Source organism: Triticum dicoccoides, chromosome 4A, assembly GCF_002162155.2.
Source record: "Triticum dicoccoides isolate Atlit2015 ecotype Zavitan chromosome 4A, WEW_v2.0, whole genome shotgun sequence".
NCBI classification, from domain to species: Eukaryota; Viridiplantae; Streptophyta; class Magnoliopsida; order Poales; family Poaceae; genus Triticum; species Triticum dicoccoides.
The window spans coordinates 659,394,505-659,414,749 of NC_041386.1; the positions used below are offsets into that span (position 1 = coordinate 659,394,505).

At 42.4% G+C, this 20,245-nt stretch overlaps 1 protein-coding gene and 1 pseudogene across 1 annotated transcript; both read right to left on the reverse strand.

Annotated features, from left to right (window-relative positions):
- Nucleotides 1–549: 549 nt before the first annotated feature.
- LOC119287783 (MEIOTIC F-BOX protein MOF-like) lies at nucleotides 550–3,872 on the reverse strand. Its single transcript, XM_037567399.1, has 6 exons — nucleotides 3,749–3,872; nucleotides 2,454–3,596; nucleotides 1,816–1,971; nucleotides 1,543–1,729; nucleotides 1,270–1,327; nucleotides 550–831 (listed from the first exon to the last, which is right to left on the reverse strand). Exons 2-5 carry the CDS (start codon nucleotides 3,444–3,446, stop codon nucleotides 1,302–1,304), a joined length of 1,362 nt encoding a protein of 453 aa, XP_037423296.1. The 5' UTR covers nucleotides 3,447–3,596; nucleotides 3,749–3,872; the 3' UTR covers nucleotides 550–831; nucleotides 1,270–1,301.
- Nucleotides 3,873–6,860: 2,988 nt separating this feature from the next.
- Nucleotides 6,861–10,446, reverse strand: LOC119283997 (annotated as a pseudogene).
- Between the last annotated feature and the right edge of the window lie 9,799 nt (nucleotides 10,447–20,245).

The following is a 20,245-nucleotide window of genomic DNA, read 5'->3' on the forward strand; positions in this document are numbered from 1 at the left end:
TTGTATTATAATTATTAGTCATGCATTCACATGCTTAAATATGGTGTTCATCTTATAGTTCGAGACAAGTTTACTCAACTCTCGTACCTGTTTCAAAACCACCCACCTGATGTTCTCCGAGTGCGTCATTTTGCAAAATGTGCTTTTCTGTTTACATTTCCATGTTTTTCAAACATTTCATGCAAAAAAGAGTTTAACCGGATACTAACGCTAGGTTCTTAATTGCACCGCAAGGTTTGAATTATTCTCCCGCAAATACGGGTCCTGTACATTTGCGTGTTCATGGACCAAACATGCCATTCCTTTTCTCTGCAGCCTAATAAATTGTTAGGAATCACATACTCCGGGAGGATTATAATGTGTAGTGGGAGAAGCTCAAGTATGGGGTACTTAAAAATAGCTTGGACTAAGCAAATTAACCTCGAAAGTTCTATAATAACTAGGATAATACTAATAATTCGTCTGAGAACATGTGTGGGTACAAAATTCCGTACAAGAGTATCAAATATCGAAACCGCCTATAATATTCTCCGCTCGACCATATATACGAGAAAGCATAAATTGGCTACTCTTAGCGTGAACATTCCACAATAATGTCATGGTTAGTATGAACATTCCACAATACCATGGTAACATCATTTCATAAGGTACTTGTCGAAGGACGAAACCAACTTTGATCAATATATAATAATGCTAACTCACAACGCTAGAGAAAAACAGTCTCGACTTTTAAGGGTTTCATAGAGGCACACATAGTTCCAACTTCAGAGCTACTCAAATGAAGCATATCAGAAGCTCTGTGCCATGATCTGTGCCGCATGAGAGAATCATCTGCACGGACAACATTTTGACATTAAGAGAGCCTTCCATTGTTCCAAATTTCAAGGTACACAATAAATTGTAGATCTTACTTTCCCGTTTCAAAATACCTGGCATTTTTCACCTTGAACAGTCAAATTCAGTTATATTTTATCAATTATTTCCTTCTTGTTTTTCAGTTTGGGTGTATTTAGGTGGTAATGTTAGATTTTTTTATTACAAACATTATTATAAAACTAAATTTCCATAATATTTATAGATGTGTTAGTAAAAAAGTGAAGTGTAACTTTAGGACATGCACAAAAAAACTGCCAAATATTTTGAAATGTAGGTAGTTTCTTGTCCCTCAGATCTATGTTGAGTACAAAGTGACGATTTCCATTATTCAGATATAAGACTTGTAAGCCTTACAGTAGATGAAAAGATATGTAACCAGATGTAAGATCTTACCGCCAAGTCTGCAGCTCCTACACGGCAGCCCATCAGCGTCTTATGGCCAAGGAAAGGCCTGGTTGAAATGTGAGGGGGCAAATAAGTTTACATTCAAATCAAGCTCGAAAAACAAACACCAAGTTTAAACAGTAGCCTTATCATTTAACCAAAATAGTAAGAATGTAAAGACTCACATTGCAAATATAATGACATTTTGTGGCTTTAGTATCATTTAGCCTAAGTAGTAATATGTAAGACTTTAGTGAGATATGGTAAGAATACATGACTCACGAGGTTGGTGAGTCGGTCGGTGATAGACAGATATCTTTTCCATCGCTATGCCATTAGCCACGAAGAACTGTTCTAACACAGGAACTCTTTCATCATCCATGGGACATTTTATATTGACCATTGTAAGGTTTTTGCAAGCAAATGATGTACCCTCGGGTTTGATATCGTCATCTATTTCCTCATGTTCCTTGTCGCAGAACAAAGTGAATATCATGAAATGTCCAAACTAATTTATCACAGCTCAAAATATAAGCAGTATAAGAATGTTTATACCGTTTTGAGTTTAAGAAAAAGCCTCTCGAGATTTGGAGCATGCTGCAGGAACAAAACTAATGGATGCAAGTCAGCAGCCATACACCATTCACCAAGGGATAACACCTTCAGGTTGCTAAAAACTGGGCACATCTCCAATTCCCTATTCAGAATCACCTTCATACGGAACACAAGTGAATTTGTTCAGTTCGGTCCAAACAAAAGAATAATAACAGAGTGAACCTACATGCAATTAGACATTTGTAAGTGCATGTTTGTTTCTGATTAAGTTGTGTAAGAGGATGTTGCCGTTAGACTGTAGACATGCTAACAAGGATACAACATTGCAAAAGAAAAGGGATTAAAAAAATGCTCCCGGCAAACTACTCAAATTCTATGTGCTTTGCTTACAGTTTTATTGCAATAAAGGTAGAAATTATTTCCCATAACTCATCAGGTCACTTGTTGTGATTGTGAGTATTAGAGTGCAAAAAATACACAAAATGTGCACATAGCACATTGGATGTCCAGTAAAAAAAAGTGGGGGGTTCGTTAAGTAAATATTTTTTCTGCAAAGAAAATAACTGAAAAATCTATATTAGTTGAACAAATATAACATTGCTGAAATAGAGATATCAGCAACAGATTCGTATATATACCTCTTCGGCATCAGCTATCAGCTCCAAACTTGTAGCATTCGACAGGCTGCGGATAACATTTTGGCCACCTAAAACTTTGTCACCATAGAACTCATCACTTGTACTCAAGTCGCTATCAGCGTCGCTGTCATCATTTGAGTCACTGTCACACTCAAACACCTCTGGATCGGGCTCTGCATACCTCTCTTCAAACTCATCATGCAAGAAAGAGTCATTAAGCATGATTGTGGCTGTGGCCAGGGAAGCCATGTCTTGGAACGAGGGGGCGTGGTGGTATGGATTGACACAGCGCAGCGATATGAGGTTGGGAGCAGCAACGGTGAGGTCCCTGATGATCCTGCACTTGACCATGGTGAAAGTGATAAGCGAGGCAGATGATATGTGGGGGCCATCCAGGGAGCAGTCTTTGAGCTCCAGGACTTGCAGAGAAGGGCACTGAGAGGAGAGCTGCCTCAGCGTCTTGTCGTACAGCATTGTGCCCGACAGATGCAGGTGTTTGAGGTGGCAGGAGACGAGGGGCACGTTGTCGAGGTCGGAGAGGTCGTCGTCCCTTGGGTGGTGGCTGAGCTGGATGAACCGGGCCCTGCGGTTTATGGCAGCGCGGATCCACATTTCGACGTCCTCGGAGGAGTAGTCCTCCCCGTCGTCGTCGTACCGGGGACTGTAGGGCATGTGTGGAGCGTCCTGGCGTGGGGGGCTGGACAGGACCCGGAGGGCGTCCAGCGGCGCGGACGCCTCCCGCAGGAGCAAGAAGTGGTTGGCGAAGCTGGCGAGACGCGTGGGGAGGCGCCGGTGCCGGGCCTTGCAGCAGACCCGGAGGTCGACGCAGGGCGCGGAGGCCCAGAGGCCGCGCCAGCGGCGCGAGAGCACGCAGGTGCGCGCCACCTCCCACGCCCTGAGGAACGACATGACCTTGTGGAGGAGGTCGTCCGGGAGGGCGCTGAGGCGGTCGAGGGAGACGGCCTCGGCTTTGGGTTTCTTCCTCGGGGGCATTTCGTCGAACAGCTTGCCTGCTTCAGATGGTTGCTCCGAGTTTGCTACCCAGTAGGAAGAAATTCAAATTCCTTGGAAGTTTGCATTGCATTGCAGATTGCAGGGGAAGAAGGGAAGGCGAAGGGGGGATGGATGGATCGGTGGACCTGCCTGCGCAAGGATCGATCGGTGGAAGTTGGGGGTGAGTTCTTGCCACTTGAATCAAATACAATCCCGCCGACAGCGGCTACATTCGGTGCAAGTTGTTGCTCCAGGAGTAGGATGGTAGGCGGGAGTGGATGAATTATGAGCCACGAACAAACCTCGACGGTGATCTCGCCCAGAGCCCAGCCGAATCGGGTAGGGTAAAAGGGTTGGCGGCGGCGGTTTGCGCAGATGCTGTGGAGGAATGCCTCGATCTGGGACACGATGATGCCTCCTGCCTGGTTCATCTCTCTCGCTCCGTGTCCATGTGTTTGGGCTTTTCCCGGCAGTTCCTCCTCCTGTTCGGCGCGCATGTCCAAGTACGGGCCGGCCCAGTCTGGTTTCTAGAACCTTCCCTGAACAGGGTCCTTTGTTTTTATTCTGATTTTTATTCTTTCATATTTATTTTTAGTTTCTACTTTATTTTATTTATTTATTCCATTTTCGTTTTTTCCCTTTCTTTTTTCAGGTTTTTTTTACTTTCTTTTTAATTTTAGTTTATCGTTTTCCTTTTTTTTATTTTCCTTTTTTGGCAACATCTTTTTCAAATTTGCAAACTTTTTTTGATATCATGGATTTTTTTAAAAAAAATAGTGAATATTTTTTGAATTTCCGTACTGTTTATGAAACCTTGAAAAACTTTAAATTCGCGAATCTATTTTAGTTTTGCGATTTTCATAAAAAAAATGAACATTTTTCTGAAGCTTGTGAACATTTTTATTTGAATCGGTGAACAGTTTTTTGTTTAGCGAACATTTTTTGAATTTATAAACATTTTTCTAACTCGGCAAACATTTCTTGAATTGATGAACATTTTTTGAAATGCATGAAGAATTTGAATCAGAAAACCCTTGAGGAATCGATGAACTTTTTTATAATTCATGATCATTGATATTTTTTTATTTTAAAAAAATCATGATCATTTTTTAATTCAGTATTTTTTTTTGTCCAAATTCACAAATTTTTTACAATTTGCAAACATTTTTTTAAAATCTATGAACATTTTATGATTTATGGAGCAGTTGACCAAGGCCCGCTCCACTCTCTTCCCCCACACCCACCCACCGACCATCAGTTGTCTACAATGTATGTTGATACTCTGTCTGCTTTTAGTTACAAATGTGAGTCCAGTTAAAAAAATGAAAAATTAGAAATTTTGATTAACTATAGAAAAATAATATAAACACATATAATATAACCAGGCTGATTAACGCGATCAGGTTGAACGATGCAATAGAGATGGTCGAATGGTGGCGGGGAAGTTTCAATGTGGCATTTGCCTTCCCGCCACAACATTTTTTGGTTTTGGGTGCAGGATAGGGCGCAGCCACCTTGGTGCCCCAAATATATATCACTTGCATTTTTTAATTAGGGGGTGCCCCAAATATATATCACTTGCACCAAATTTTTAATTAGGGGGTGCCCCAAATATATATCACTTGCACTAATTTTTTAATTAGGGGGTGCCCCAAAAGATTGCATCACCAATATAGGGATTGGCAATCTGCCGGAACAATGTTTTTTTTGTAAAAGTCCTAAAAATCAGATTTTGGGGCAGCTACCCTATTCCGGGGAGTGTTGGAGATGCTCTAAGTACAAGGCCTGAGATACAAAGAGTTCATGTCTCAATGGTGATATGCAGTATATCCGCATTGCTTAACAATTGGACGTGTGATGAAGTTGGATACGAACCAACAAAATTTATGGTATCTATGCAGTATATATTTGTAGGCCCGTGGGTTTCCTACGGCAGCGAGGTTAAAATAGGACAAAATGAATTCCGATGGTGTTGTCTCGATGCTTGGTAGATTAAAAGATGTAGTGCAAACTCTTATTTGTAAGCACGTATAAATATATATGGAGTGCATGCCTATGTATGATTGATGAGCTAGATGCTTTATTTATGTGTTGCCTTGTGTTATGACTACTACATAATCGTCACACCCATTTTCTGAGTAGAAATTTACTCTTTAAGTCTAAAAATTCAACTCCAAGCCCTTGCCTCCTGCGACCTCCGAGTTAGGGTTTCCCTGCCTCTCGACCGGCCTCCGCCTCGTCTCCTATGGTCCTTGGATCATGGAGACGCATTGGATCCCGACCCTTGCCGGCGGGAGGGCTCCGTTTTTGAATATTTTTTTGGAGTATTGTTAGGGTTTGTGCCATGCTCAGGAAGACCAGGCGGAGGCGACTTCTTGAAGATGGAATAAGTCCTCCCCGCCTAAACCCCATCCCGGTGATGTTTCTAGCGTTGTCGGAGGGTGTGTGAAGGTGTGTCTCTGGTGGATCTCGTGGGATCCGGTCAGCGTTCATCTTCGGTGGGTCCATTTGGATCCGGTCTTCGTTACTGGATGTGTCTACAGGATGTATCCTTCCGATCTAGACGTCTCTTCATCGGCGGCGGTTGTTGTTCTGGTGCGTTGGTCCTATGAGGCCTTAGCACGACGACTTTCCGACTGTCTATTACAACAATGTTTGCTCTGCTCCGATGAGGGAGGGGCGATGACGGCGGCGCGCCTTCGGCTCGCTCCAGTACTTGTAGTCGTCGCTAGATGGTCTACGGACCTGGATGTAATTCTTAATTCTGACGTTCTTTATACTACCTTGACAGTTGATGAATAGATTGGAAGTTTCTCGGAAGTTTCTCGCAAAAAGGAAAAAAAATTCAACTCCAAGCCCCCCTTGATCTTTAGAATGACAAATTATGTTCTGCTTAGTTAGTGTATACTTCCTTTTGTGGCCGTCACTTTGCCAATAAAAAAATGTGACATATCAAAGTCTTATCTCTTTCTGGCCCCTTTTGATATATCGAAAAAAGATAACATGAACATAGGTAGGCTAGTTAATACTGACTTTATAAGAATAAGTTGATCCCTGTAAGATAACAATTTCCATATCCAGCTACTTAGCTTTTTCTCAAACGATCCCCAACAAGTTTTATTCATCATTTTTTTAATTTACAAAAGTATATAGCAATTCCTAGATATTTGAAAGGTAATGACCCGAATTCACACCCCCGAACAGCTGAATGTACTCATCATCCACAGCCTTAGCTTTGCCAAAACAAAAGAGTTCACTCTTACGAAAATTTATCTTTATACCGGAAAGTTGCTTAAAAGATGCATAAAGATTAGTTTCATCTTGTAGAGCTTTTTCTAAATTGTGTTTCATGAAAATAATAGCGTCATCAGCATATTGGAGCATCGAAACTCCACCATCGTAACACCAAAGGGCTGAATCAAAGGCACTGCATAAACCTCCCTAGATAAAAAGTTTCTGCATCACAGTTATCTTACAAAGATTTCTCCAATCCATTAATTTGGTCATTACAAACATGCATCCTTCATATTCAGTTTGACCAATCTTCCCTGCTCAATAACAGTCTTTTGAGTCCCCTGCCGTCCTTGGTATCTGGAAGCGCAAGCACCACCAGGACAGCGCATATGAGGGCGACGACACCACCGAAGCCAAAGGCCGGCGCGTTGCCCTTGTTGAAGGCCCCGTCTATCGGACCGGCAGTGAGGCCAACTAGCAGCTGGTAAAGAGCAGCAATGGCAAGAAAGTTATTTCTGTTCCAAGACAGATTGATCTGCAAAAACAGCTAGCAGGAATACTCACTTGCGATAGGGATATGACAATGGTGATCGCACCAACCGTGACTCCTGGTCAAAATTAAACAATAAAGTCGGGTTAATTATTTCTTGGGAGCAATTTAGAGGGGCAGTGAGAACGCAAAGATGTTTACAAATCACAAAGAAAGCCCAAACCTTGGCACCACCCTCTCCCGCCGCGAGCTCAGCGGCGACGGCCCATGGAACACTATTCAACACAGCCTGTGGGATCCCGATGAGCGCAAACATGGTGAGCGCGAGGGCGTTGAGACTGTTGTCGGGGCCGGCGACGGTGAGGCTGGTGCTCAGAGACGGGTTGTACCCATTTGTCGAGACGACGCCGACGGCAACCATCCCTGCCATGATGAGGAACACTGAGAAGAGACTGATGGACCAGATGACCTTGGACGTCAGCTTGCGGCATAGCTTGGGGATGAGGAAGGAGGTGGCCCCGAGCGAGGCCGAGCAGAGGAGGAGCCCGATGGCTCCTTCGCGGACACCGGCACTGTATTTGTCGTCAGCCACCCCGTTCGGGTTGCCGTGGTAGATCTCGCGGCCCATCCAGTCCGTGTTGTACTGCAGGAACGGGAACCAGGAGAGCTGCAACCAAATGCCAGTTCACAAGAAGGGTCCATGTTAGAACACCTAGTAAGGCCTTGTTTGGTTCATAAGTTCTAGAACTTTTTTTAGTCCCAACTTATAAGTCCCAAGTCCCTAAAAAGTTCCTACATGTTTGGTTCCTGGGACTTATAAGTCTCTATAAGACCATATTACAACTATAAGTCTCTATAAGTCCCTCCTTGAAAGTCTTATTTCATAAGTCCCAAATGCCCACTTTAAGTTCCTATAAGTCCCTCCTGTTTGGTTTAGATGGGACTTATAGAGACTTTTTTAAGTCCCTAAGCCAATAAGTCCCTGAAAACAAACACCCTCTAACTTCGGCGTGGGCATGCTTTACACTCGCCTAATATATAATATAGGTAATAGCTCTGGTCTGTGGAGTCTGGACGTACCCATGTGAAGGCTGTTAAAGCGAGCACTCTGAACATGGCGGGACTCATGTTCTTCAAGCTCGCGAAGAGGTCGATGAATGCATTGAGGCCCCCGCAAGTTTGAGCGGAGGCGGCACCGCCAACGCCGTCATTATCGAGGGACTGCTCATCAGCGAGGAGCATGGTCACTACTGTGCTGATGACGATGATCACCTGATCGATCATGTACAAATGTATATGATCACAAATTTGTCAATATCGGGTCATGAAATGGATGCATGCAAAATTACTGGGCTGACGGTGACTTTACGGACGGACTCACCACAGCAGTCAAGAAAGCACCCTTAAGATCTGCGCAAGCGTCGCAGCACGCGCTAGTTTTGAGAGAGGGGAACCACCTTACATACATACGACGGCCGGATTCACATCAGTAAGGACCAAAAGAAGGACATGGTCTTCAGATCTAAAGAAGAAGGCTAGAATGTACCGGTGCCATGTTCCGTAGGCAACAACCGCGTGGCCGAGGATGCTGCCGATGGCCATCCACACGGAGAAGATCGCCTGGCCCACACTGGGGCCATGACTCGCAGCTGCAGGGGGTGCAACACAATGGATACGTCGATTAGTTATTTCAGCAGGAAACAAGTGCTGCGACACAATTGATGATGAAAGGATGGATGGAGCTCACCGGATAGGTTGGACATCATTGCTCGAACCGACGCCTGTGCGGTATGGATGACGCAGTCCAGCAACAAGATGCCGACGACGTACACCGCCGTGGCAGCCCAACGAGGGCCAGTGTAGATGCTGAAGAAGAACAATGCACAACATCAACGGCGGAGCTATGTGTTGTGCTGGGGGCAATGGCCCCCCCACCCCAAGCTTTGAACCAACTTGTGAAGGAAAAAAAGGAGGACTTAGATGAAAACATTTTCAGCTTTTGACCCCTCCAAACACTCTTATTTTGTCATTGGCCCCCCAACAGAATCCGTCTAGCTCCGCCACTGACACACATTGTTTTCGTTCATCAGAGTGTCATATCTTAATGTTTCAGCGTATTGTATATATCAACAAAATCCGAATGCACGGATCACATTCTACGGTGGATCTCGTGCATGGTAGGAAGATCACTCTATTAAACCAACCAAAAATGTATTGGTACATACCTGCAGTTCTATTTGGTGTCGCCGAGGTATCGGCCGATGTCCGCAGAGAAACCGATGAGCATGCCCTGTTCAAGTCAGATTTTCTGGGTACCAAAAAATTGCCAGTACAAAGGAAATAAGAACATGAGTTTTGATGAGCTTACAGAGATGCATATGATGAGGCATTCTAGGATGATGAAGGGCCTCCTGCGTCCCATCCTCATGGTTCATCGGTCGCTGTAGTAGCCCACGATGGGGTTTACCTAGGGAAAAAAAATAGCACAGTGTTATGATCTATTGACGACGATCTCATGTCTTTCTTATGAAATGCGTTTATAATTAACTGGGTTCACATCCCAGGGAAGGAAAAATGGAAGAAATTATTGATATGGGAAATGTTGCGCCATTTTTGTTGGTGTTGGTGTGCTAGTTGAGATTAGTTAAGACTATGATACGGTAAAAATCTAAAGGAGATTATTTTGCTCACGCACAGGCGCTAGATAAGCTTGAGCAATCACAAGTTCAGTGTCCCTGGTTCTTCTCCGATAAGATGATAAGACGATGGAAATTCAAGATAAGATGAGATCGATCACATGAAAACACTCACCAGAAATCCAGCGATGGGTCCGCCAATCCAAATCATGGAAGCATACTTGTGCGGAATCCCAAGATTCTACAGCCAAAGAGGCAAATCAACAGCATAAGTATATACTCCTTTCGTCCCAAAATTCTTGTCTTAGATTTGTCTAAATATGGATGTATCAAGTCACGTTTTGGTATTAGATACATCCGTATCTAGACAAACATTAAGACAAAATTTTTGGGACGGAGGGAGTATGTGCTAACATCAGATTATAGTATTATGAAATTTGACTTTGTCCGTTTAGTTTCGAAAAGATGATAGTATCAAACGCACCTGGGAGTAGGGCGAGAGGAGGGACATTTCTAGAGCGGAGATGTACTGGATGCCGCCGGAGACCATGCACACGAGGAACAGCCTGAGGGCGGCCGTCAGGTTCTTCCGGCGCGCGCCGCCGTTGCAGGGGCCGCCGCTCTCGCCTGGCGGCGCCATCTGCTGCTTCAGGAGTGTCTTTTTCTTTTGACACTAGGGTTGCAAGTTGCTGATGCCACCGGCTTGCCTATTTATATTTATTTCCTGGGCCAAATGTTAACGGTTTCTTCTCCACAAGAAAAAAAATGAGCCCTCTGGTATGGCATGGTGGGCCTTTTCTACCACCCATTAGCTAATCCATTGCTTTGGCTCAAAAAAAAAAACTAATCCATTGCTCCTCGTCCTCCCCGCCAGGAAGTTCAAAAATGTTCATGGATTTGAAAAAAATTCAAAACTTCAAAAATAAGTCTGTGGAATTTGGCGAATCAAAAAATTTGGTGAATTCATAAGGGTTTGCGATTAAAAAAATCATGAATTCGGGAAAACTTCACGCATTTTTTCCCAAGTTTCAAAAATCTTCGCAGATTCAAAAAATATTCTTGAATTAGAAAATTCTAATGAATTTAAAAATATTTACAAACTTAGAAAACCTTCACGAATTTTCAATGCTCCCCGCCCATTAGGTAATCATTTGCTCCTTGTCCTCCCCGCAAGGAAAGTTAAAATATTGCCTAAAAAACAGGAGAGTTAATAATATGTTGGAAAAAAGTTTATGAGTTCAGAACATATTTGTGGAATTCAAAAATGTTCTAAAATTGAAAAAATGTTTGTAATAAAAAACGTATGAAATTGGAAAAAACTTCCCGATTTTTTAATGTTTGCAAATTCAACAAATTGTAAATGAATTTAAAATGTTTGCAATAATAAAAAAGTTCATGAATTAAAAAAATATTTGTGAAATTATAAAAAGTTGACGAGTTCCTGAATTTTAAAAGGTTTCTCAAAAATGAAAAATGTTTCTGAATCCAATGCATATTCATGGATTTGAAAAAATGTCATGAATTTAAATAAAGTTCACAAATTAAAAGATAGAACAGTAAAAGGAAAAGACATTTAAAAAGTAAATGAGTTTTTTTAAATATAATAAGAAGAAAATGTAGAATATGAAATGATTTTTTTGTTGAAAAAATGGTTCCTGAAATAGAAAAACTTCTTCGAACCTCCCAAAATAAAACCAGCAAGCCACCTCCAGCGCCATGTGGGCGATTCGCACTTAGCGCTCGGTAAGGACGATACATAACACTCGCGGTTGTACATGGCACACACTAGTGGCTTTCTTCATATAAACTGCATGTGATTTTTTTTTGTTTGGAAACTTCCGGTCACTTTTCTATTTTTTTCCCTCTGTTGGTTTTTCCATGGTTCTTTCTTCAATGCATAGACGGTTGCAAGTCGTGTTGTGGATGAGATCTCTTGCAAAGGTGGTGGATGCCTCTTTTTGCTGGACTTGTGTTGCTTCCGTTGGTTTTGCGCCTCCTCGCTCTTGTGTCCTTCTCAAACTATATTCCATGATTTTCGGTCTCTACGTATTCGTCTGGAACCCATCCTCTAGCTCTAGTCATCGTTTTGTTTTTTGTGTTTATATATGGTTTTCATTTGTTTTTTTTAATTAACCAAGAATTGTATTGTTTTGGGATCGAACTTCCCTCATTAACTGGATCAACTCTTCTTTTCTCAATGCAACTACAGAAGTCCCCACCCTCTGACAAGGTTTCATAAAAAAAATATGGCTTCCCTAGTTGATACCAAAAACCTTTTTCTTCCCTATGTTACACCTAGTCTAACTTATGTGCCCTTTATGACACTGTCATCCACTCGTATCATTTCATTCTTTTCTCACGCAGGCCTAGCGAATGCGGTAGTGACTGCACAAGAGGTAGAGGGGGTATGGAGGGTGATGGTGACGTAGATGGTGAAGGTGATGCAGAGGGCGGCCATGGAGGGGATGTGGAGTGAGCGACTGGGAGCACCACAGCAATAGAGGACGATGGTGCGGCTGCTGATGGGTTTGGCTTGGTTGTTGTGGAGGGCTTCGCGTCAAGCATGGATACGGCAAAATGGTGGCGACTCGATTGCAAATGGCCGAGCGACTTGATGTGCCGAGCTCAGGCTCGTGTGCGCCTGTGGTGGAGGGTGGCAGTATAACTGCACATGGCTTGGGCCAGTCATTGCGACATGCTTTGGCACTTGGCATAACTGAGTGCTCGGCCTCCAATGTGGTTCCAAGGTTAGTGCGTGACTGGGCGCAGAGGCTATATCTCGCTTATAGCGAATCTTCATTCGGTCTCGCCTGAAGTATCTACAATTGGCAGTCCTAAAAGAAATACACTAGAAAACAACATATGGTTCTTTTGGTTTGGAAACATCCATTCATTTTTTTTTCTTTTGGTTTTTCCATGGTTCTTTTTTCAATGCATAGATGGTTGCAAGACGTGTCCTGGATGAGATCTCTTGCAAAGGTGGTGGAGGCCTCTTTTTGCTGGACTTATGTTGCGTCTGGTGGTTATGGGCCTCGGCGCTCTTGTGTTCTTCTCAAAATATATTCCATGATTTTCCGTTTCTACGTGTTCATCTAGATCCCATGCTCTAGCTCTAGTCATCGTTTTGTTTTTTGTGTTTATATATCACTATTAGGGAAAAGCTTATAGACAGACGCTTACTAGTAGCGCGGGTTTATAACCCTCGCTACTGCTACTTACTAGTAGCGCGGGTTTTTACCCCTCGCTACTACTAATTGATAGTAATAACGCGGGTTTTTACCCCTCGCTACTACTAAACGGTCTCTACCGTGCCCCCCCGGGACATGCCATAGTAGTAGCGAGGGGTATAAACCCGCGCTACTACTAAGTTGATAGTAGTAGCGATGGCTATAAACCCACACTGCTACTAACTACATGGTTTTTGAAGAGCCCTGAAATCCCCATCTCCTTCCCCAAATCCTTCCTCTCACCCGTCACTCTCCCCCCCTCTCCCCATAGGCTCTCACATGGACCTCCTACGCATGCGCGCCTCCTCCTCCATGGCGCCAAAAGAGGCCGCCGCCTTGCACCGCCGGCGTCCCGGATCCGCCGGTCTTGCGCGCATCTCCATGCCACCACGCCGGAGCACCTCACCACCGGTGACCAATCCCGTTGCTACCTCCATCTCCTTCCTCTCTCCCTCGTTCTTCTTTCTCTCTCTCTCTCTCCCTCTGGTTTGACTCACCCTCCCATGTCCTTTCCCGTGCATGTCGTCATCATGGACGACCAGGAGCTCGCTGCCTTAGCTGCAAAGAGGAGCCCACGCCGCTGCCTTGCTCGTCCATGGATCCGGGCCCTCTGCAGCAGCCGGCGCTGGATCTGGTCTGCCGCTACCCTTCCGCAGCTCTGGCGACCCCTACCGTCGCTAGATCGAACCATTGCTGCCATTGACAACACGCACGGGATCGAGAATATTTTTTGTTTTCGAAATTAATAGTAGTAGCACGAGTGGCACCCACGCTACTACTCTATAAGTTAGCTGTAGTGCCGTAGTAGTAGCGTGGGCGCCCGCGCTACTACTAGCTATTTAACCCGCGCTACTACTAGGCTTTTCTCTAGTAGTGTATGGTTTTCATTTGTTTTTTCTTAATTAACTAAGAATTGTATTGTTTTGGATCGAACTTCCCTCATTAACTGGGTAACCTCTTCTCTTCTCAATGCAACTGCCAAACTCCCCACCCTTTGGCTTTCATAAAAATATATGGCTTCCCGAGTTGATGCGAAAAACCTTTTTCTTCCCTATCTTACACCTAGTCTAACTTACGTGCCCTTTATGACACTGTGGTCCACTTGTCTCAATCCATTTGTTTCTCACCGCAGGCCTAACGAATGTGGCAGTGACCGGACAAGAGGTAGAGGGGGTATGGAGGGCGATGGTGACTTAGAGGGTGAAGGTGATGCAGAGGGCGGCCAAGGAGGGTGTGTAGAACGAGCGATTGGGAGCACAACAGCGATAGAAGACGGTGGTGCGGCTGCTGATGGCTTTGGATAGGTTGTTGTGGAGGGCTTCACATCTGGCGCGGATACAACAAAATGTTGGCGACTCGATTGCAAATGGCCAAGCAATTCATTGTTCCGGGCTCAGGCTCGTGTGCGGCTGTGGTGGAGGGTGGCAACCGCAATATAACTGCACATGGCTTGGGCCAGGCATTGCGGCATGCTTTGGCAATGGGCATAACTGGGTGCTCGGCCTCCGACGTGGTTGCAAGGTTAGTGCGTGACTGGGCATAGAGGCTGTATCTCGCTTATAGCGAGTCTTCCCTTGGTCTCGCCTGAAGTATCTACAATTACGGGTCCTAAAAGAAATACACTAGAGAATTGCATATGTTTTTTTTAGTTTGGAAACTTCCATTCGGTTTTCTATTAGTTTTTCCGTGGTTCTTTCTTCAATGCATAGACAGGTTGCAAGTCGTGTCGTGGATGAGATCTCTTGCAAAGGTGGCGGCGACCTCTTTTTGCTGGACTTAAGCCGTGTTCGGTGGTTTTGGCCTCGGCGCTCTTGTGTCCTTCTCAAACTATATTCCATGATTTTCCTGCTCTACGTGTTTGTCTAGATCCCATCCTCTAGCTCTAGTCATCATTTTGTTTTTTTGTGTTTATATATGGTTTTCGTTTGTTTTTTCTTAGTTAACCAAGAATTATATTGTTTTGGATCAAACTTCCCTCATTAATTGGATCAACTCTTATATTCTCAATGCAATTGTGGAACTCCCCACCCTGTGACAATGTTTCATAAAAAATATGGCTTCCCTAGTTGATACGAAAAACATTTTTCTTCCCTCACTTACACCTAGTCTAACTTATGTGCCCTTTATGACACTGTCGTCAACTCGTCTCAGTTCATTTCTTTTCTCACCGTCGGCCTAGCAAATGCGGTAGCGACTACACAAGAGGTAGAGGGGGCATGGAGGGAGATGATGATGCAGGCCTAGCGTATTCGGTTTGTGTGCCACTACCTTGTTAAAGTGATAAGTCTCCAACGTATCTATAATTTTTTATTGTTCCATGCTATTATATTATCTATCTTGGATGTTTTATATGCATTATGGTAATATTTTATACACGAGACTTGGAGAGGAGGCCAGAAGACCTATGAGGCGGACACAAGCCGTAGGGGCACGCCCTAGGGGGGCGCCCCGAGGGCTTGTGGGCCCCTCGGAGGCCGTCTAACCCTAATCTTTGCTCCATAAATACCCAAATATTCCCCGTACATCAGAAGTGTCCACAAAAATTACTTTTCCGCCGCCGCAAGCTTCCGTGCTCGTGAGATCCCACCTTGGGGCCTTTTTTGGCACTCTACCGGAGGGGGATTCGATCACGGAGGGCCTCTACACCAACCGTGCTGCCCTTCCGATGATGTGTGAGTTGTTTACCACAGACCTACGGGTCCATAGCTAGTAGCTAGATGGCTTCTTCTCTCTCTTTGATCTCCAATACCATGTTCTCCTCGATGTTCTTGGAGTTCTATCCGATGTAATCTTCTTTTAAGGTGCGTTTGTTGAGGTTGATGAATAGTGGATTTATGATCAGATTATCTATGAATAGTATTTGAGTCTTTTCTGAACTCTTTTATGCATGATTATGATAGCTTTGTATTTCTCTCCGATCTATCGATTTGGTTTGGCCAACTAGATTGGTTTTTCTTGCAATGGGAGAGGTGCTTTGTGATGGGTTCAATTTTGCGGTGTCCTCACCTAGTGACAGAATGGGTAGCGAGGCACGTATTTTATTGTTGCCATTAAGGATAAAAATATGGGGTTTATATCATATTGCTTGAGTTTATCCCTCTACATCATGTCATTTTGCTTAAGGCATTACTCTGTTCTTTTGAACTTAATACTCTAGATCCAGGAAGGAGTCGGTCGATGCATGGAGTAATAGTAGTAGATGTAGGCAGGAGTCGGTCTACTTGTCACGGATGTGATGCCTATATTCATGATCGTTGCCTTGGATATCATCATAACTATGTGCTTTTCTATCAATTGCTCAATAGTAATTTGTTCATCCATCCTATGTTTTCTTTCAAGAGAGAAGCCTCTAGTGAAACCTATGGCCCCCAGGTCTATTTTCCATCATATTATTTTCAGATCTATAAAACTAAAAACCCAAAAATACCTTGCTACAATTTATTGACCTTTAATTTATTTTGAATTTTATTTATCTTTTATATCTATCTCTATTAGATCTCACTCTTGCAAGTGACCGTGAAGGGTTTGACAACCCCGTTTTCGCGTTGTGTGCAAGTGTCTGTTAGTTTGTGCTGGTGCATCTATTGGGGACTTGCTTGTACCTCCTACTGGATAGATACCTTGGTTCTTAACTGAGGGATATACTTATCTCTACTTTTCTGCATCACCCTTTCCTCTTCAAGGAAAATAACAACGCAAGCTCAAGAAGTAGTAGGAAGAATTTCCGGCGCCATTGTCGGGGAGGTTCTACAACAAGCCTACCAAGTACCTATCATAAACTCCCATCTCTTGCATTGCATTATTTGCCATTTGCCTCTCGTTTTCCTCTCCCCACTTCCAAAACGGTTTGAGAAAATCACAAAAATATTTGCCTTTTTATTCGCCTTCTTTCATTTGTCTTTTCGTTTGCCTTTTGTTTGCTTGTGTGCTAGATTGCTTGCTTTGTCATGATGTCTCAAGAAAATACCAAGTTGTGTGATTTTTCCAACACTAATAGTAATGATTTTATTAGTACTCCGATTGCTCCCACCACTAGTGCGGAATCTTATGAAATTAATGTCGCTTTGTTGAATCTTGTTATGAAAGAACAATTTTCTGGTAGTCCTAATGAAGATGTTGCATCCCATCTAAATACTTTCGTTAAATTGTGTGCTATGCAAAAGAAAAAAAATGTGGATAATGATATTGTTAAATTGAAGCTATTTCTGTTCTCACTATGAGATCGTGCTAAAACTTGGTTTTCATCTTTGCCTAAAAATAGTATTGATAAATGGAACAAGTGTAAAGATGCTTTTATTTCCAAGTATTTTCCTCCCAGTAAGATATCTCCCTTAGGAACGATATGATGAATTTTAAGCAACTTGATCATGAACATGTTGAACAATCTTGGGAGAGGATGAAATTAATGATAAGAAATTGCCCTACTCATGCTTTAGGTTTATGGATGAGCATACAATTTTTTTATGCGGGATTGAATTTTGCATCTAGAGATCTTTTAAATTCCGCCGCGGGAGGTACTTTTGTGGAAATCACATTAGGAGAGGCTACCAAACTCCTAGATAATATTATGGAAAATTACTCTCAATGGCATACCAAAAGATCTTCCACTATAAAAAAGTGCATGCGATTAAAGAAATTAATACTTTGAGGGGAAAATGGATGAACTTATAAAATTGATTGCTAGTAAGAGTGCTCCTATTCATGCTAATGATATGCCTTTGTCTACTTTGATTGAGAATAATAATGAATCTATGGATGTGAATTTTTTTGGTAGGAATAATTTTGGGAATATCACGTATAGAGGCAATTTTAATCATAGGCCGTTTCCTAGTAATTCCTCTAATAATTATGGTAATTCCTACAACAATTCTTATGAAATTATAATAAGATACATTCTGATCTTGAGAGTAATATTAAAGGTTTTATAAATTCTCAAAAGATTTTCAATGCTATTGTAGAGGAGAAATTGCTTAAGATTGATGATTTGGCTAGAAACGTTGATAAGATTTCTCTTGAGATTGATTCTTTGAAGATGATATGTATGCCACCCAAGCATGATATTAATGAATCTCTAAAAGCTATTAGAATTTCTATGAATGAAAGTAAAGAAAGAACCGCTAGGATGTGTGCTAAGAGAGATTGGTTTGTAAAAGCATGTTCTTCTAGTTTTTATAATAATATTGATGAAGATCTTTAAGTGATTGGTGTGACTCCTATTGAATCTTTATTTGCCAATATAAAACTTGATTAATATGGGACTGGAGATGAGTCAACTTTAGCTAGAAAGTGTCCCAATAATCTGGAGTTTAAAGATCTCAGTGAAAAATTTGATAAAAGTGGGATTGGAGAGGTCAAGACTTTAAGTAGCGATGAACCCACTCTTTTGGATTTCAAGGACTTTAAATATTATAATTGCTCTTTGATTGATTGTATTTCCTTGTTCCAATCCATGCTTAATTCACCTCATGCTTATAATCAAAATAAGGCTTTTACTAAACATATCGTTGATGCTATGATAAAATATTTTGAAGAAAAAATTGAGATGGAAGTTTCTATCCCTAGAAAGCTTTATGATGAGTGGGAACCTACTATAAAGATTAAGATTAAAGATTATGAGTGTTATGATTTATGTGATTTTGGTGCTAGTGTTTCAACTATTCCAAAAACTTTGTGCGATGTGTTAGGTTTCCATGAATTTGATGATTGTTCTTTAAATTTGAATCTCGCGGATTCCTCTATTAAGAAACCCATTGGAAGTATTCACGATGTTCTTATTGTTGCAAATAGGAATTATGTGCCTATAGATTTCATTGTGCTTGATATAGATTGCAATCCTACATGCCCTTTTATTCTTGGTAGACCTTTCCTTAGAATGGTTGGTGCAATTATTGATATGAAAGAAGGGAACATGAGATTTAAATTTCCATTAAGGAAGGGCATGCAACACTTTCCAAGAAATAAAATTAAGTTGCCATATGAATCTATTATGAGGGCTACTTATGGATTAAATACCAAAGATGACAATACCTAGATCTATTGCAATATGCCTAGCTAGGGGCGTTAAACAATAGCACTTGTTGGGAGGCAACCCAATTTTATTTTTGTGTTTTTTGTTTTTGTTTCCGTTTTCAATAAATACACAATATTACTTCTGTAGTAATTGTGTTCTAGTGTTTTAATTAGTGTTTGGGCCAAGTAAGACCTTTGGGATGGTCTATGGTGATAGTTGATTTGATCTTGCCGAAAAACAGAAACTTTTGCACTAATTGCCAGAATTTTAGAAAATCACAGAAGCGTGATTTTGATCTGAATTTTTTATACAAGATTTATATACAAATTGCCTAGGTTGTCCTAGTTTTTCAGATTTTTTATAGTTACATAAGTATACTAAAATTTCCAGATTACTACAAAATGTTCTGTTTTTGACAGATTTTGTTTTCTATGTGTTGTTTGTATTTTGATGAATCTATGGGTATGTGTTGGGGAACGTTGCATGGAAAACAAAAAATTTTCTACACACAAGCAAGATCTATCCATGGAGATGCATAGCTACGAGAGGGAGAGAGCATCTTCATACCCTTGAAGATCTCTAAGCGGAAGTGTTTATCAACGCGGTTGATGTAGTCATACACCTTCATGATTCGTCCCGATCAAGTACCAAACATTCGGCACCTCCACTTTCAGCATACGTCCAACTCGATGACGTCCTCGCCTTCTCGATCCAGCAAGAGAGGCAAAGTAGTAGATGAGTTTCGGCAGCACGACGGCATGGTGACGGTGGTGGCGAAGAACAATCTCCGTAGGGGTTCGCTAAGCACAACAGAAACTATGACGAAGGATAAACTAGATGGGACGGGGTTGTCGGCACACGGCTTGGTGAATCTTGATGTGTTCCATGTGCTAGCCCTACCCCTCTATTTATATGTTGAGCCCTAGGGTTGAAACTTGGAGAAAGAGCCTCCTCAAAGTCGGTTTTGCCCGCAAAGAAGAGTCCTTCTTGGACTTCCAGGACCAGATGCCACAGTCCTTGGCATCTGGCCCAGACACCACGGGCCTCGGCATCTGGCCCAGGGCCAGACGCCAGTGTCTCCGGAGTTTGGTCTCTAACCTCTGGAAAACATCCTTTTGCACCGACCTAAAGCCCCGTGGGCCTTACCCCTTGGCCTAACCATATCATCCTATATATATATATATACATACATACATACATAT